The 19,692-nt window shown below is 32.5% G+C and overlaps 1 protein-coding gene across 2 annotated transcripts in view; it reads left to right on the forward strand.

Moving 5' to 3' along the window:
* LOC126769115 (centaurin-gamma-1A) overlaps positions 1-19,692 on the forward strand; it is a 259,730-nt gene that overhangs the window by 162,458 nt on the left and 77,580 nt on the right. The window contains exon 1 of one of the 2 annotated variants that reach the window (XM_050487677.1): positions 16,176-16,667. The exons of the other annotated variant lie outside the window; for it this stretch is intronic. Within the exon in view, the coding sequence (XP_050343634.1) occupies positions 16,511-16,667 (157 nt within the window). The 5' untranslated portion in view covers positions 16,176-16,510. Of the gene's footprint in view, positions 1-16,175; positions 16,668-19,692 lie in introns of those variants that run through there. 2 annotated transcript variants of the gene reach the window in all.

The raw sequence follows: 19,692 nt of genomic DNA on the forward strand, positions 1-19,692 counted from the left end.
ACACACACGGCCATCTGATCCCAAATTAAGCTTGTACAGAGCTTGTACTATGGAAACCAGACAACTGATTACTACGTATACTATTTTTCTTTTTGTAAATAAATACTTTTATAGATAATTACATCCAGACTCAGGACAAACGGGCATGTTTATGCACACAAGTATCTGTCCTGGGTGGGAATCGAACCCAGAACCTTCGGCGTGTAAGGTAAGCATCCACTAACCACGCCAACCGGCTCGTCTAATTACAACTTTTTTTTTTATAATGTTGACGACATATAATGATAAATAATGTTAATAAGTCGTCTATCCTGTATCTTTCATCTCGTTACGCACTTCTCCCACCCCAGCGTTAACCATCCACGTGTGCACAGACGGTTCCTTCACACACCGATTATTTTTCCAGAGCCCATCGATTTTCCACCCCTAGAGCAGGGGTTAATATAAACTAACACAGTGGTTAAATAAATCTTTCCACTTTATAGTTTGTTTACTGTCTGATCTTTCGCCGCTCAAGTTTCTGTTGAATTCTGGAAAAAATAATAATCAAGTTATAATTAATCTATTTAACTTTGTGTAAGGAGAACGCAGATGTTAGGTTAAATATATATATATATATATTCTTTTTTTATACTCCTCCTGACAACGTGTGTGCAAAATTTTCACATTGATTAGTTGAGTAATTAAGTGGTGAAAGCGTGACAAATCAACAAACAAATAAACAAACTCACTTTCGCAGTTACAACATTCTATCAGTAAAAACCGTTTGGTGTCAATAATTTGCTCATCTGCCTTTCGTATTTCGTTATAAGAAAAAAAATAGCGTATGAAATATCCTTATTAATATTATAAATCTATTTATTTATTTGTTTGAACGGTCTAACCTTATTATAAAACAGGCCGATTACAGCATATAAGAATAAAATATGTATATTTTTGCGTTAGATAGCCCGATGACATAAGGGGTAAAAAGAGTAACGTTAATCGTGGGTGCAGCCGAGTGGAACAGCTAGTCAATTGATAATAGCAACCATACATGGATATACCCGTAATTCCTTCAATCTAAAGGATGCCTTCCGTGGTCCAACTCCGATACTGGAACCGATAATATCGTAGACACTTGAATCTCGATGGTCCTGGGTCCATCAGATAGTGTAAACTATTTCTAAAATAGGTAATTAAATAAAAGAACTAGCTAAAACATACTAAATGCTTTTAAAACTAAAAATTAGAAAACGTAACAGTTGAGCTATTCTGTAAGAACAAACGTGAAACTGTACGCAGTACACGATCGTGAAATGTCAGACGGTGATAAGCGACATTGACTATAATATATTTATAACGTCATCCTTATCAAAATAGCGTAACACAGTAAATCGGTTTTCAACATTTCACGAGTGACATGCAAAGTGAGCTCATACAGAATTGTTCCCAGAGTTTAATAGTAATGAAACGTCATATTCATGCGGTGCATTGCACTTGTCAGTACGAGAGGGTGTGTCATATCCCCTGAAACGCGATACGTTTATCCAGTCAGATATGAATCACAAGATGGCGCCGATAATGCATCTGCAGTCTACTTCATGACACGTCACTTGCAGTTGGAACAGCCCGTTTATATTTGCCTGGAATTATCGTTTAATGGCGGGACTCGAGGGATCATCCTTTCCTATCGGATATTAAAGACTAGTGAACCTTTGTAGTGGCCCTGTGGTAAGAACGCGTGAATCTTAACCGATGATCGTGGGTTCAATCAAACCCGGGCAAGCACCACTGAAGTTTCATGTGCTTAAATGTGATTATAATTCATCTCGTGCTTTACGGTGAAGGAAAACATCGTGAGGAAACCTGCATGTGTCTAATTTCACTGAAATTCTGTCACATGTGTATTCTACCAACCCGCATTGGAGCAACGTGGTGGAATAAGCTCCAAACCTTCTCCTCAAAAAGAGGAGAGGAGGCCTTTAGCCCAGCAGTGGGACATTCACAGGCTGTTACGGTTACGGAACCTTTGTTAAATGACTAATTTATTTGTAAGAGGCAAATGAATACAGATACGAATTTAATTAGAAATCAGCGAAATGCGTATTCACTTGAAAAGAGAGGCACAAACATTATTGTTACACATTTAAAGGCATTTTATAATTAATAGGATCGATTGGTAAGTTAAATTTAGATACACGTAATATAAGTAAAAGTAGCCTTCAGGTTCAGCTTGCTACGTACGAAATTACATCAAAATCGGTTCAGCAGTTTAGCCGTTAAAGCATAACAGACAGCCAGAGTTAATTTTTCATTTACAATATAAGCGTAGATAAGTATAATAAATACTCGTTACACGATCTCGTCCAATGTTTTGATGGCGTCTGTATTTGAAGTTGGATTGTGATTTTTCTAAGTAATTCTAGCTGGGGTGGTATAATCAGAGGGTTGGATAGCCACGTGCGGAGGGAGGCAATCAGAGGCAAGTTTCTTTACAATATCGAGGGCTGTCCATCACGGGGTGCATATAATGAGTCCATTAGATGTGTTATTATATTGATTTGATGATATTGGTGGAATTTAGAAACTTTTATATTGATTTTCGAACTTCATTCTCATCAACCATCATCAACCATTGCATACATTATCTTCGTTTTAGAAATCTTAAATGAAATGAATGTTTATTTTATATTAAGGCCTTACATGGATTAGTTTCTTTTGATACGTCACAAACGCTCGTAAACTAATGAGAAATTTGTTTTGAAAATTTTACATCACCTGCTTCAGTTAAAAAAAACTTTCTTAACTAAAATTCTACAAATTTCAACAAAGATGAGAACTTCACGATGATAATATTATGACAAAGACTCTACAATGTCGTATATGTTTGTGCGCTTGAACGTATTATGTTTGTTTGTCTGTTTTTTTTTTATAGAATAGGAAGGCGGACGAGCATATGGGCCACCTGATGGTAAGTGGTCACCAACGCCCTTAGACATTGGCATTGGAAGAAATGTCGACCACCGCTTACATGTCCTATGCCCCACCAACCTTGGGAACTAAGATTTTATGTCCCTTGTGCCTGTAATTACACTGGCTCACTCATCCTTCAAACCGGAACACAACAATACCAAGTACTGCTGTTTTGCGGTAGAATATCTGATGAGTGGATGGTACCTACCCAGACGAGCTTACACAAAGCCCTACCACCTATAGACTTATCTAGGAGCACATTTATTTGTCTTTACGAAATCAATGATAGATTCTGTCAAGTCTTTAAAATCAATTATTTATTATTATATAAAATAAAAAAAGCCGAGATGGCCCAGTGGTAAGAACGTGTAGATCTTAATCGATGATCGTGGGTTCAAACTCGGGCAAGCACCACTGAATATTCATGTGCTTAATTTGTGTTTATAATTCATCTCGAGCTGAAAACATCGTGAGGAAATCTGCATGTGTATAATTTCACGGAAATCCTGCCGCATGTGTATTCCACCAACCCGCACTAGAGCAACGTGGTGGAATAAGCTCCAAACCTTCTCTTCAAAAAGGGAGAGGAGGCCTTTAGCTCAGCAGTGGGATATTCACAGGCTATTACGGATTACGGATAAAATTGATAAGTTGCAAATTTTAGAGCCTTGTTTAGTCTGTGGAATAATTTTATACGTACGTAATTATTGTGTTAATCTACAATCCACCTTTGATTGGAAACTTTTATGCTAAAATCGTTACTAACATATTAACTTAACCAAAGTATCGACACCGTTACCTGAAGAAACCGCATAATATATTTACTAAATCGATCGATCATAATTTTACAATGAATGAACAATTTAGTGGCCAGCGCCCTTGTCACCTAGCGTGACTCTTTTCGCTCGAATGCGTCAATTATTTTTTATTGAATCTCTTCAAAAATCGACCTTATTGTAATGTGAATAAAAGCGTTTTATATATTATATAGATTACGATTTCATGACCAGATGTCAAGTCGTTTCGGCTAAGTAATTCGCCGTTGTCGAACCCCCGTTTAGGTGCAATTGTTTTAAATTTTTTTTTTTATGTTCATAGGTCTACAAAACAAAATGACAATCAAAAAAGAAAATATCGTTATAGATTACGTATTGTTACGCTACGTGAGTCCGAAGTATGTTATACTAAGTATGCTTTTAAGTATTGCATTGCTCTTTAATTTGGTAGAATTTTCCGCTTTAAAGATATTACTATTGAGACATACCGTTTCTTTCATTGATTTAATAACAGTGTATATACTGCTTGTCGAAGGACTTTTTCTCATCTTGAGGAGATGGTTTGGAGCTTACTCCACCACGCTGGTTCGAAGCGGATTGGTGGACACGTAGTAGATTTTTTTTATACCACATACGAGTTTCCCCACGACGTTTTCTTTCAATTATAAACACATATTAAGCACATGACAATTCAGTGATTAAGAATATAAGATTCACGTCGTCTAAAATAAATAATCGTTATTAATTAAAATTGTTATTACATAAGCGCCGCATAGAGGTACATACTCACACAGACATATTCGTATGTACACAGACAATGTAAAAAACAGTTTTGTTTTCAAAACAATCTACAAACATTACAATAATTGTATTTCTTGAAAACCTTCTCTGCAATTTAATTTCGCTCGTCAGCGGGTCGTTACTAATCATTCAAATAGTATTTTAATATTTTACTCGTCTTGTCTGTCCATTAATAGCATTCATCGCTGAGAAAGTTTATAATTGCTATTTATTAACCCACCTTAGAAAAGGAGGAGTTTACTCATTATAACATTTAATATATTAAACGCCGAGATGGCCTAGTGGTTAGAACGCGTGAATCTTAACCGATGATCGTGGGTTCAAACCCGGGCAAGTACCACTGTATTTCCATGTGCTTAATTTGTGATTATTATTATTCATCTCGTGCTGTACGGTGAAGGAAAACATCGTGAGGAAATCTGCATGTGTATAATTTCACGGAAATTCTGCCACATGTGTATTCTACCAACCGTGGTGTAATAAGCTCCAAACCTTTCCTCAAAAGGGAGAGGAGACCTTAGCCCAGCAGTGGGACATTAACAGGCTGTTATAGAACCCACCTTAGAAAAGGAGGATTTTACTCATTATATTTGAAATATACTTTTTTGTATTATTCGAAAAGTTTTATTATTTACGCTTCAATTTTATATTTGTTTAAATAACGTGACAATCGATTTAGATTATTCAAACTGTGTTAAAATAAACTGCTGATAATTCTAAAATAACCTATTGAATGTATGTTCAGAATATCATATAATTATATATGTCATTTTATTTTTAACCTTATTACAACGTATTAAAATATTTTTTAAATTTTATAATCTTCCAAATATGGGCTACCTTATTTTTTAATTCTTATAGTCAAGTTTCTGTCACAAAAGTCGCCTGGAAGAGATCTTTGTAGCGATAAAGCCGGATTTGTACGCTTTAAACCTGCTGTATTTCCTGTGATGATGTAATTTGTTTGTGCGTAATAAAGTTTATAAATAAATAAATAATACAACATATAAGAACAAACATACGAGTCTTGGCGCCAGACAGTTTTATTGTACCTATAATATACCTTTTAATAAATAACCCAAATGACTTATTTATAATTTTTAGTTAAGTACTTTTTAGATCGTTTTTTTTTTGTCAATACAATTTTATTTTAACAATGAAATAAAAAAGATCTTCGGCATAATAAAATCCCGCGGGACGTTTTCCCAATTAGTAAATACAAAGCTTATATTAAAAGTTCAAATCAAAACTGAGACAGGCTGTTTTATACAATATTAATATTTACAAATTGAATTGTAAATAATTGAGATACGTATTTTAATCAGTAAATACAGTAACAGTACCGTAACAGCCTGTGAATGTCCCACTGCTGGGCTAAAGGCCTCCGCACCTCTTTTTGAGGAGAAGGTTTGGAGCTTATTCCACCACGCTGCTCCAATGCGGTTTGGTGGAATACACATGTGGTAGAATTTTAGTGAAATATGACACATGCAGGTTTCCTCACGATGTTTTCCCTCACCGTCAAGCACGAAATGAATTATAATCCGAGGCAGTGGAGGCAGTGGAGCCGAGGCTCAATAATTAGTAAATAAGAGTTACAAAATAATAAAGTTTCATGTATAAGTAAATTATATTTCTTTGTAGTAATTTCAGGTATTTTTGCTGGCAATGTATATGTACCCTTCGTTGGGAGAATAATGCATGTAACTTATGAGTTTGTCCCTAGAGGAACAGTTATTGCGATCATAGGAACACAATAAAAGACTCGATAACCCACTCAGAATAAGTTACAACCATAAAGAATGTTAATCGAATTAAATAACGATAATCGATATAACGCTCGAATGATTTCACGTATTCATAAATTAACTAAATAATCGCTCGAATCGGGAGCGTTGGAACGTGTCTAATATTGGAAAGACGGGTGAAAAGTTTACTGGTGGTAGGGCTTTGTGCAAGCTCGTCTGGGTAGGTACCACCCACTCATCAGATATTCTACCGCAAAACAGCAATACTTGATATTGTTGTGTTCCGGTTTGAAGGGTGAGTGAGCCAGTGTAATTACAGGCACAAGGGACATAAAATCTTAGTTCCCAAGGTTGGTGGCGCATTGGATATGTAAGCGATGGTTGACATTTCTTACAATGCCAATGTCTAAGAGCGTTGGTGACCACTTACCATCAGGTGGCCCATATGCTCGTCCGCCTTCCTTTTCTATAAAAAAAAAAAAAAAGGAAAGGTCGTAAATAGTATCGGTTTTGGCTCGTAAAGAAATCGGGCCCCGACAATCGTGTCAAGTATTAAGATGGTATATTTATGGCGATCGGAGCGTGTTAGGGTGATGAGATATTCTTGTGTTGCAAAAACTTCCTATTATTAAGGAAGGGAAAATATGTTGTCTAATTCATAGATATATTTCTGAGTAGTTTCGATTCAATAGTGCTTAGTTAAAGCGATTTTGTGTAATGTACATATGTTTCGAGTTATTTTGTGTGACTGCTTACTATGCTTGCGTTTGATTTGCTTTTTACACTACAACCCAAATAAGGAGTGTAATGTTTTTTATGTTCATGTAACTCACATACATACAGTATGTAAGTTTTTTTTATCCTACCATAACTTTTAAATACCTGAATAGATTCGGTTGTATCGTTGGAATGTGTCCCTTATGTCATCCCGAGTGACACTGGCAGAGTTTTTTTTAAATTATTTATATATTTATGGATTTACACGTGTTTTAGTAATTTTTTTTGTGGCGCCAAGTGTCCTAGTCTACCGTTCATGTAATTTATAAATTTATTTATGAATGTTAAAATTTATTATTGAATGCGAAGTGCGCTTTGACAGATTTATTCATAAAAACGCTTCATTCATCTTAGAATAAAACTTATAAATTAAAATATAGATATTTTTTGGTCTTCCCGTTAGCGCCCAAATAATTTTCTCGTGTCATGTTTGATTTGCAATGATCTAAATTTAATATATGACTGTACGGAGAAGTCAAATCTAGGTGCTGGGTAATAAGAAATATTTTATTTCTTGGTATCTGTATTATAATAATTTATAATATTATATCCAAGAAATATCCTTTATTTTAGGAACGACTCGAGCATGATTTGGTTTCTCAAAAGCAACTTTACCCATTTCAATAACAATTTGGTATATTAAAGTTTTTGGAGTGATAAAATGGTGTAGATAGGTATAACATGCTTATGTAAAAGTGACAGACGATGGTCTTGTAGCTTGTTTATAAGGCCGCAGATCCTGAGGACCTAAATTCAAACCACGGGCCCTAATTGATGGTCCTATCAAAAAGCTATTAGATCTTTCCGTCAAGAAGAAGTCCAGCAATATTTACTCTCCCTTAAAAAGCATGTTCTGCGCCTGAATTCTTTCCAATCGAGCTGATGGAATTATGAGTGAAGGATAAGGAGTGTAGAGAATGTCAAAATAACCGGAATCGGTCAGGAGGACATCTCACGTCTATATTAACAAGTTTATTATTTGTATCATAAATTTACATCGCATATTTACTAAACTATACAGGTAACAGCCTGTTAATGTCCCACTGCTGGGCTAAGGCCTCCTCTCCATTTTGAGAAGGTTTGGAGCTTATTTCACCACGCTGCTCCAATGCGGTTTGGTAGAATACACATGTGGCAGAATTTCAATGAAATTAGACACATACAGGTTTCCTTACGATGTTTTCCTTCACCGTCAAGCACGAGATGAATTATAAACACAAATTGAGCACATGAATATTCAGTGGTGCTTGCCCTGGTTTGAACCCACGATCATCGGTTAAGATTCACGCGTTCTAACCACTAGGCCATCTCGGCTATTTATATTTAAGTAACTATACGACGACGCAATCTTGAATCTAAAATCTGTCCATCGTAAATTATAAAACCTTCATGAAAAAAAACCTTTTTGTGCTGCTGCTATTACTGAAAATAACTCTTTTTATTATCAACATTTACAAGTACTTATATGTACACTAACTCACATTATACGGTTTGTTTTAATTAAATTAGACTTAGGTTTACGACTTTGTATTTTAACAAACATTTCTCCATTTTATTACACGAAAAGCAATAAAAAAGTTTGTTTTTCGATTTTGGAACTGGACAGTTTCAAATTTCGAATCAAAGAATTATTTTGAGAACAATTCAATTACTCAAATTATCGCGTTTTATAGTTATTATTTTGGCTCACATATAACGCCTATAGAAAATCTAAATGGGTCGTTTCTATTTTCGATTCATCGCTAAAATTATGTACGCGTTTATTATATATCGCGAAAACATGAAAATAGGTCGCAGCCTTTATGCCAAGGTGAGGTAAGTGGGGCGATTTAAAAAAACGCAATGTTATCGCGTATTTACTTACATGAAATATTAGTTATATAAACTACAAGTATTAATGTTAACGCAAACAGTTTTTCGCCATATACCTTCAACTTTATTAATTCGATGTGCTGCTTCGATAATTGTACCATAAATAGTGTTAGTATAATTGAGAAATGTTTATCTATTGTTGTTTAATAATAAAAATAATGAGATATTAATATTTAATACGTACGTATAAAATTACAATCATTGCATATTCAAAAGCTTATCAATTACAAAATTGTTAAATTATTAAGTCAAGTGAAGTCTAATAATACTTTTTAAATTATTCAAGTTGGTACTAATAAGCACTTTGAAAATGACGGTTAACATTTTATAATTATAATTTTTATATGTGTGGTTTGTGGTTTCGGGATGTGGATTTTACTGAGAAGAACCGGCAAGAAAATCAGTTGTTAATCTTTTTCATTAATCTAAAAATATACATATAATAACCATAAACAATTATATTTATGTATCCTGTATGAACAATAACGAATACTAACTCCAAGCTTTTCTATAATTTATATAACCCAGTATAATAAGCATTATTTTTAACATGATCTTTGTGGAATTAATTATAGAATCCAAATAGCAGTGTATTTACCCAGAAAGTGTGTATTACCTTTGTAAAGTCGAAAGCATAGTTTTACAAGTTATGAATACTTCTCGTTTATATACAATGTTTGTCACTGTTTCTATAATAATCATTGATGCTGTTATGGATTTCATGTTTTGATTAAACCGCCATTTCATTTTATTTTCAGTTAATTTATTAGGCTTATTCAATATGTCTTTACGACTATGACAGGAGGGTTCATTTTCGCACAGTGTATCGGTATTGCGATTCAAAGGGGAAATGTTGCTAGCATTCTTGCCTTTCGGGCGGTCATGATTTATACGGTAGCTATTTTCAATTTTTCTTTGTATATATTTTATCCGAGCTATGCTCGGAGTATCTTTGAAGGATAAGATCAGAAATGATATTATCCGGAAAAGAACTGGAGTCACCGACATAGCTTGCAAAATTAGCAGGCTGAAGTGGCAGTGGGCTGGTCACGTATGTCGTAGGACCGATGGCCGTTGGAGCAGACGAGTCCTAGAGTGGAGACCGCGAATTGGCAAGCGCAGCGTAGGGCGCCCTCCAGCCAGGTGGATCGACGACCTTAAAAAGGTGGCGGGCACCAACTGGATGCGGAAGGCGGAGGACAGGGAGCTTTGGCGCACCTTGGGAGAGGCCTATGTTCAGCAGTGGACAACGATTGGCTGTTGATTGATATATTTATGGCTTTAATATAAACAAATCTAAATATAAATTACACTTAAATTGTAAATAATTAAAAAAGAAAAAAAAAGTATTTAATTTTAAAGTTTCTTATAAATAAACATACGAGATATGGATGAATACATTATCTGATCAATTATAACTCAAGATATCAAAGAAATGTTACCCATAAATCATTGAATATTTCAATAAACATCTGTCGCCTTGTCTTAAAGGCTTAAGAATTGTTTTGTCTTAAATCTTCTTTATACTTTTTGGCGCAATTCCATCTCATTAAAACGTACGAGTTTCCGCGAAGTGATATAGAGAGTACTTTTTATTCTTCTGTCGTTGTAATAATTAATGAATACCAGATGCATAAGACATTCGTTAACAATGAAATTAATTAGATTATTTTCATGCCTTGTTTGTCTAAATAATCTTATGGCGAACCGCTGATAATATTTAAGACGATTGACGAAAATTTAATGAAGATTTGTATATTTGAAATGTTTATAAATAGTTTTTTTTTATTACATTGTATTTTTTCTATTGTATAATACTTTTAAAATACCAATAACATTAGATTTATATTAAATTTTATTTCTTTTTCTGTGGTCGTAAAAACTTTCATCGGTGCAGAGTTGTAGCAATAAAATAGGTTCTATTGTGCAAAGCTATACAACCGCGTTTTTACTGACGCTTGATGAGAATTTAAATGCTTCATTTCTTAGAGTTTATTTTCTCGTTTTACGATCTCGGAACTAGCTTGATGATGGTTTGATGATTGTTATTAGTGAAAACGCATCTACATTTATCCTATTTTTTTTTGTTTCAGGTACAGTTCAACTATATCAAATAATATTGTTTATAAGATGACTGGAAAACGGTAAATTGATATGATAAAGTATTTAATTTTATTCTATTTTTGCTACTGTTACGTTTTGAATTTTTTTTTAATGTATTTATTTTCCATACAATTGCTTTTATTATATTGGTCATATGTGTCTTTCTTGTTTGGATATATTGTACGAGTTTTAAATTAAGATGAGGTACCTACTTACTTTTTATTAAGTTTAATGTAAAACTAATAAAATATTTCCCGTAAATTTCCTACTTCTGGGGAAAATTCTACTCGCATGTATAGAACTAGGTTTGTTTTGTTTTTATTCTTAAATATCTCAAGTACTTTACCAAAGCTTATTTTATTAATGCTGTGACAGAGATACATATCTAAATTGTCTACATTATTAAAATGTATTACAAATTACAATAAAATATTTTTGGAACAAATACTAACCTTGCGCAATAAATGTGTGATCTCCTAACAAATATGACTATTACGATCAAGGTAACGTCCACCCAAACGCCTACATACCATTTGAAAATCAACTTCGTACGTTTTATGGATTAAGTTACGTATTTTGAACCACGCGAGCGTAAATCCAGTATTATATAGTAACATTGACTCCCGCCCACGCGTCTTACAAGGTTGTATTCTAGGACCTGCATTTCTTTTTTGTGATACATTAGCCTTCCATTGTGTATTTAACCAATGGGACCGTAATACAAATCGATTGTTGCTATTGGTATACGTGTTAAAATTCGTTTTATGTGGTATTATTTTAAAAAATCCTCAACACTGCTTTGATTATTGAGTTATATTTTTTTTAATAGTTGATTGAAATAAAATTTTAAATCGTAGCAAAAAAATTACTGGTCATATCGATATTAAATTCTTGTTCGACATATTACTGTTCAGTTTTTCTTCATTCATAACATGCAGTCGAAATATTCAATACGTCGACTGTAATTTTATCTCGTTTATTTAAAAATTATTTTGGAAACGATGTTTTTGTTTATTTTACATATAATATCGTCTAAACTTAAATCACCTGGGTTAGGTCTTTGTGAAGGATTTTTATCGATACATTCAAAATTAATAAAGACATTGAGTGTATTGTACGACTAATCTTAATTATTTCTGTGCCTAATCATTAGTCGTATAAATTCAATATATTTATCTATAAAAAGAAATATATATATTTATCTCGTTGACGAAGAGAGACTATCTAAAGTCACAACTCAACAAGCAATACGGTAACCGGTTCAAGTCCCAATCCAGATGTGGGAGGACGACATTCTCGAAATCGGGATAAATAATTAGCTCCATAATTGTAGGTACCTGCTTAATTGGTACATTTACGGAAAAATAATGATCAGATATACGTTATAGATTGCGTTAAGATATTTATTTGGCAAATATTATTTCAACAGAAGTTTTATCTTTGCTTTTGTATTTTAACAAGATTTCCTTATTTTTTTTCCCAAGTCTTAATGTGATTAAAAACCTTTTTTTCTAACTACATACCAACTTTTTACCACACAGCCAGTTTTCGTTTCCCAAAATTGTACCTATAATTCGAAAGATGTATTTGTTTTCCATGACGATAGTTATCCCAAATGTATGAATAAGTGTAAGAAATCTCTAATGAATTTATAATTGTATAGCAATAAATTTCATAACCTAGTATACAACTTGTTTGAACTGCAGTTATCAGTTTTGTTGCCTCAGCGTTGTAATCACGTAATACCTAGTTTTAGTGCATGTAAGAGTCTTGTTAATGCCTATAAAATAAGAGTTATGCACTATTTGCTAAACACATGATATAATTAACTGCTTAATAGATTAACAATGGAATCTCCAATGACATAGAAACTGAAGGGTAATTATTTTTTTATAGATTAAATTTTGGGTTTAATGTGTTTCTACATATGTGCTACAAACATTGGAACAATATACATGTTTGTTTAATTACACTGGGCCAGTTACCCATCAAAATACAACACAGAAATATAATGCATCCTTATTTGGCATTAGATACCAAACCTACTACTCAACGGGACTGTATTTATATGTAGCGTTTTTAATGTTTTAATTCTACTACGTGTACAAGTAGCATGCACTCTTTTCTTTTGGGAATTAATAATACGCATACTAAACTTATTTGTCCTATGAAGAATACGCTATTATGATAGTTATTGTGACGATTTTTCTGCAAAATTTATCTGAATTTTCGAAACTTATGTTGATTAAAAGTTATTTAAATTTAAAACTTAATTTATTAAGATATAGCTCTAAAAACACCAATGAAGTAACGAAGTCTCGTAATAAAACAGGCGGTGTATGGTAAGCGCAATATCGTGAAGTCGATGCCACGATAAGAATTTGCACGATTCTTAAAGTTGAAACAAAGCGTAAAGCGCTTGGGAATACGTCGGTAACTTGATTATTATTAATCTCTTAAATAATAATATCTAATATATATAATTAAGAAAAATGACAATACGTGATAGATTTTTTTATGAGCTTTAATTTATCTTGCAATGTTTGTTAGTTTAGGTCAGGTCTTCTTAGTTGAAATAAAACCACTTCCTTTTATCTTAGAAATGAAATTTTAATATTGGTTTAGTTAGGATGACAATGATTTTATTATGGTAAGCTTGAGCAAATTTTACACCCAGGACTCCAGACGAATTAACTCATCAACTGCATAGAAACGAAATTTCTAATGTTTTAATGTTTTCTTGTATAAAATTCCTATATAATAAAATTCCTTTCCTGTATAAAATCGATGAATTTCAAGAAGCCATTATAAAAGTTAAAATATAATAAATAAATTTAGTAAATTTAATTATATACACTTAATAACTCCAAATTGAAGTATTGGTAAAGGTTATCCACTATAGCACAAAGTCGTAGGATAGAATAAAATGAAATCAAACAAAAACAAGTTAAATAATTCATGATTCAGGAAAGTCGGTGATGCTTTCTAAAGCAAGCGCTGCAACGAGCGAAGTGCATGGAATATTAAAACAGTAATATGATATCAGACCTGCTTGAATCGAGGAACGCCCTCCAGAGGCCTGACCCAAATGTAAGCGAAAACGATTTGTTACACTTTAAATAGCAAGGCGACGTGGAGTAGGACTTAACGAAATTGCATTAGATAATAATCCATGACAACGTTATCGTATTAATCTGCGTATTCTGATCTTTTAAAGTGTTTTCGTTTTATATTACTGCTACTTCTTATTCGGTCGCTTCTTCTGTAAACCTTTGTTATATATTTATTTTTATTGAAAATATATATATTTTATATCATGATGTTATCGACAAATTTAGTTGGAAACTGTTCAGTCCTAACACAAACTAACAAATTTAACTTTAATCAAGGCTATCAATGGATGATTGAATGCATGCGATACGATTCTCAAATGCATATGAAGGTTTGACTTCATACGGAACATTTGTATGGACTACGTACTCAGATATTACGTAGCGTAGAAATTTCTAGCTCCACGTTTTACGTAATATATGAAACAACATTGGTTTCATCTCCTGTAGAGGCGAGCGCTTTCCATTCTTACTTTATTGCATAAAGGTAAACCGTTGCTGTTATCGTTATCAACAGAACTGATTTTGATGACTTCTCTGCAATTAAATTACGCAAACATCGTTCGGATAATGTTATATCACCAAAGCCTTGACTAATATTGGCTTAAATCGCTATCATTTACCATTTAAAACGTTTAGTATTTCTGATAACAATACACAAAAACAAACTTAACGTAAAATAAATAGACGACTTTATATAACCGCTGTGTTTATTAAAATCTTTATAAAAGCCAACGTAATATAGGTTTATTTGATCTGGTTGTTTGGTTAATTATGTCCTTCTATAGTTGACACGCGCTGTGGTTTATGGTCACTTTTGCAGATTATTTCTTCGCAAGTTATAAATTAGCATAAAACTGATTTTATATTTTAAATAAGTTTCTGAACTGAGTTGGTCCAGTGCATAGATAATTGGATAATAAACAAAGATCGTGACGTAAAATAATATCCTGAGGTGTTTAATATTTTGTTAAAATTTTGGAAATGGAACGAAAATGTTTGACTAAAGAAATTCTAACACTTCTAAATTCAAAATTCCAATAGGTTATCTTGGCTGAAGACGACAGACAGTTTGCGATCCTGCAGCTTCTCCGATCCGTGGCAAGGACAGCCATCATAGTGGTTCTATTGAGTAAGAATCCCAGATAACCCAAAGGAGTCGGGTACCTTTTTGAAGGTTTCCACTGCGTGAAAAAAAAGTCGGCAAACAGCCTATTACCAGTTATAAGATATTTACGTTTTTTTTACTTTATATTTCTAAGATAAAAAAAAATGAACATAAAAAACTTATGTGGTATTTAAACACAATCTTTTATGTAAACTGCGATTTTAAACAAATAATATTTGCTAAAATATTATTTGTTTAAAATCGCAGTAATAATCGCAGTATAATTCTAGATTCTTTTGTCACTGGCACCAGTTTTGCAAAGTTTCATATCAATTGGTCGGTAGGAACTGGTTTATATAAGACGGCGTAGGTCTTATGTATAGAATAAATAAAGTTAATACTAAAGAATATTCTAACATAACCAAGGTCATGATATAATGTTGAATTGCTATTCATATCAGATTAGTCAGCCCTCGTGCTTATTACTCGTACTGCTATCGGATTTAATGAGGTGAGTGAATTATTTGTGTTATTTATTAAGCAAAGAACACGCGCAGGAATGAGCGACGTCCAAAATATTAAACCGAATGGAATGTGTATCGTAACAATTAATTAGCCAGATTTGAACCAATTAAACAGACTATACATATTAGAAATGAAATGTTTCTTAAACTTAATAGTTAAACATCTGTTTTTAGTCAATGAATTTCTGTACACTTATATAAACTTGGTCGCTTACCCAATCGTACACTTACTTATCTCGGGATAGCCTGCTAATTATAATTATTGATAACAATATTTACTCACGTGACCTTTAAAACTATATTCAATATAAAAATAAAATGATAAGAGATAATCTTCACGTACAATGCACCGGTATGTTCGGCGGCCATACGAAATAAGCCAGTTCGCGTTCGGCCTTCGACGAGGTAAGACGTGTCGCGCGAACGAAAATGTATTTCATCGAACTTTAACCAGGACAATATCGTGTCTTCCCAAATATGGTGACAGGATAAGTGTAATAGCGTGACTTGAATCGTGATTCGATAACACAATAGATTTTGATATCAAACAATAGTCGCGGACGGATATAGTGCATCGCTATTTAAAAGTGATAAAAAAGCTGTGAAATCGGTTCCGACTCGGAAAAGAAATAGTTATTTTATGCGTTTGCATTGAAAATTGTATACATTGTGTCAGTTCATGAACATATACTATGGAATGATATTTGCACTTAATGGACGCGTTTTGTAAGGAAAAATGTTGGCCGTGAAGAATTTCTTTATGCCGGAAAAGAGGGTGGACTCGCCGAGGTTTTCGAGGATGCCGGAGGCTCTGATGCGATCCATAAGACGTAGGTCTTTGAGGGTCAAGAGGACTAAGTCTCTGGTACTCGTGAACGAGAAAAGAAAGTCCGGTGAGTGGTAGTGTATAAATCATTATTATTTTTGAAAAATATTAAATTTTCATCGCGCAATATTAAAAAAATATTTGATGTAGTATTTTAATTAATATGATCGAGGATTTTTTTTTTTTTGTTAAGGGTGAAATAGATGATAAATATCACTGTATTTAATGCGATCATTCCTATTATTTATAAATGCCGGAATCTAGTCATTAATGGTAGTCAATTGTTTGTTAACTACTTCCAACATGTAAATTGGTTTAATTTATCAATTCTAAATTCATATTAACAATTGTTTTTAAAGAAGTCGCTCGTTCTTGATTGTTTGAAATACAAGAAAAACGAACGCCGGTCGCTCCGCGAGACATGTTACAAAAACTAGCAATTATTCGAGTTTGAAATTAAATGTTTATTCTTATTATAATAACATACATTGTTTACTTGTTAATTATCATTTAAATATAACCCGTGGTGTACGATACGTAAACCAATAGACATACAATGCGTACTATAACGATTTAAGGGATTTTATACAATCAATTTTTAAGAATAAGAATCAGTCAGGAAGTTTAAAAAAAATGACGATCATATCGTTTTCAAAATTGTATATGGATAATTTGATAAGAAAAAAAAAAATCTAAACTATGTTCGCCTTTTCCGTTTTCGTTCGTCGATCTTCAAATTTTTCTGAACTTCAAATTTTGAATTCGACAAACTCTTACTTCAAAAGTCATTACGACTTAAATTGTTTTTACATATTCGCATGTACGGATTATTCGATAATCGCTTATAATAATAATAAAATCATTTATTTTGACCAAACGGGGACCTTAAATACAAAATAATAAATAGCAAAAAAGAGAAAAATTACAATAATAATATTTCACAGATTTTACATATTATAAAGATTTAATTATATATGTCACTGTTATTTTAAGCACCGTTATAGTATATGAACATTGTTAGTTATATATAAACATTTATAATATGTTTTAGACTAAATATAAAATATATAATAAATATTCTTCATTATTTATTAAGGTTGTAATATAAATTGGTAATTCGTTGCTATTAAAAATTAAAATTAAGTCGTGTAAAAAATGGCTTCACTCACATATTTAATTAAAAACGACTGCTTAGTACGAAATATAAAATATTGGTAGATAGCAACAAAAAACGTCACCTCATTTATTAGCATCGTTATATATGTATATATCTTATATAAAGATGTTTTATAAACAAACGAATAAGTATAGAATAATCCGATGACATTTATAAATGTATTTGTACTGTTAATTATATATCAACAGTACACAAATATTAACATACATATACATCTGTATACAAATATTAACATTTTTACAAGGTTACACGCGTGCTGAGTTTGCTCAGCTATAATGGAAACCATATAATTTAAAACTGAGTACGTTATTACCATATTAAGTATTAGGCAGCGTTAATACAGTTTATCTCGAGATATAGTTTTATTTTATAGTTTTTTTTTTAATCTCACACACACGTCATGGCAGCTGTCGGTTTATTTACAGCCAGTATAGTAATTTTCATTTTATTTTGTTATGTGAATCATGCAAACTTTGACAAGATCTTTCAAGAGGTGATCATTTGATTGATATTTTTTTTTAAATATACTTAAACGGATTTAGACAAAACCAACATAGTTCCAAGTTTAGTTGGTTACTAACGATTTTGTCAAATGGTTTGATACTACGGCTGGTTAATAAACAACGTGTAATAGTACAATATGACACAACAGAAATATGATCATAACGATCTATGTTAAATTATTAGGTTATAAATCTTGTAACGAATTGATTTATATATATTTTTTATTAATAATAAATTATATAATACCTACTAACATATTAAAAATTATATATGTATTTTTCAATGCAACAATAACTTGTTGTTGTTGTTGTTAATACACGTGATGGATCCTAGATGCGTATTTTTTTCCTCGGATTTCCGAAAGTCTTCTTCTTCTGCCTAGCGTTTTCCCGGCCTAAGGTCCGCTTGTAATTAAAATTAATGGTATTTAGTTTCTAATATTTTTATTTTTCTTACTTTGCTTATACAATGAAACACAAGTGTGTATACATTAAATATATAAGCAAGTTGTACCTTTATAACGTTACAGAATTTAAACTGTATGTGACGATTTCTTCTCTATATTTCAATGCGTTTCGTCACGCGTACAACACGGTACGTATCCCCCACATTTCCTCTTAATGTGTTCAGTATATCACATTTAACAATTTTCCCCCATAATATCTATGTATGAAAACAAAATTAATTTTGCTTGATATGGGAATTCAAAAATAGAACAATACTGGCAATGTTTCTTTTTTTTTATTGAGACAAAAGCACTATTCCTAATTCAAAGTAAGTGTTGATTGATAGTGTGATACTCGTAGCGTGTGCTAGGACTGATCGGAACATGAACCTGCGACTGACACTTCGCAGGTCAGTTCTATTACGTCAAACCAAACACAAGTAAACTGATCTATTGCTTCCTGTTTTCGAATATATTATGAAAATATTCATATATATCGTAATGGAAAGATTTCTATAATAATTTACATAAGGAAATATTTATGTAATAGTAAATACTGTTTCAGGATAAATAACTTGATAATTAACGAAATTTAAGTCTTAGTTAATCTTTTATATAATATATATGGAATAAGCTCCAAACCTTCTCCTCAAAATGAGGAGAGGAAGCCTTTAGCCCAGCAGTGGGACATTCACAGGCTGTTTCGGTTTCGGTTCGGTAATCTTTTATAATGTGGAAAATGTTTGCCATGGAAAAGTCAAAGAACCCTGCGTACCCAGCACCTGAACTCTTAAGTGAGCTACGCTACTCCCATCTCTATGAGTAAAAAAAAATTAACTTGGTGGCAGCGCATTGTTAATGCGCTTTGGTGTTAGTTCCATTATTATTCTACCAAACAAAAAAGTAATCAAAACATACTATGTTCTAGTAGGCTTTTACAACCACTTGACATTTTTTTAAATTACA

The sequence above is a fragment of the Nymphalis io genome, chromosome 6 (genome assembly GCF_905147045.1).
Source record: "Nymphalis io chromosome 6, ilAglIoxx1.1, whole genome shotgun sequence".
NCBI classification, from domain to species: Eukaryota; Metazoa; Arthropoda; class Insecta; order Lepidoptera; family Nymphalidae; genus Nymphalis; species Nymphalis io.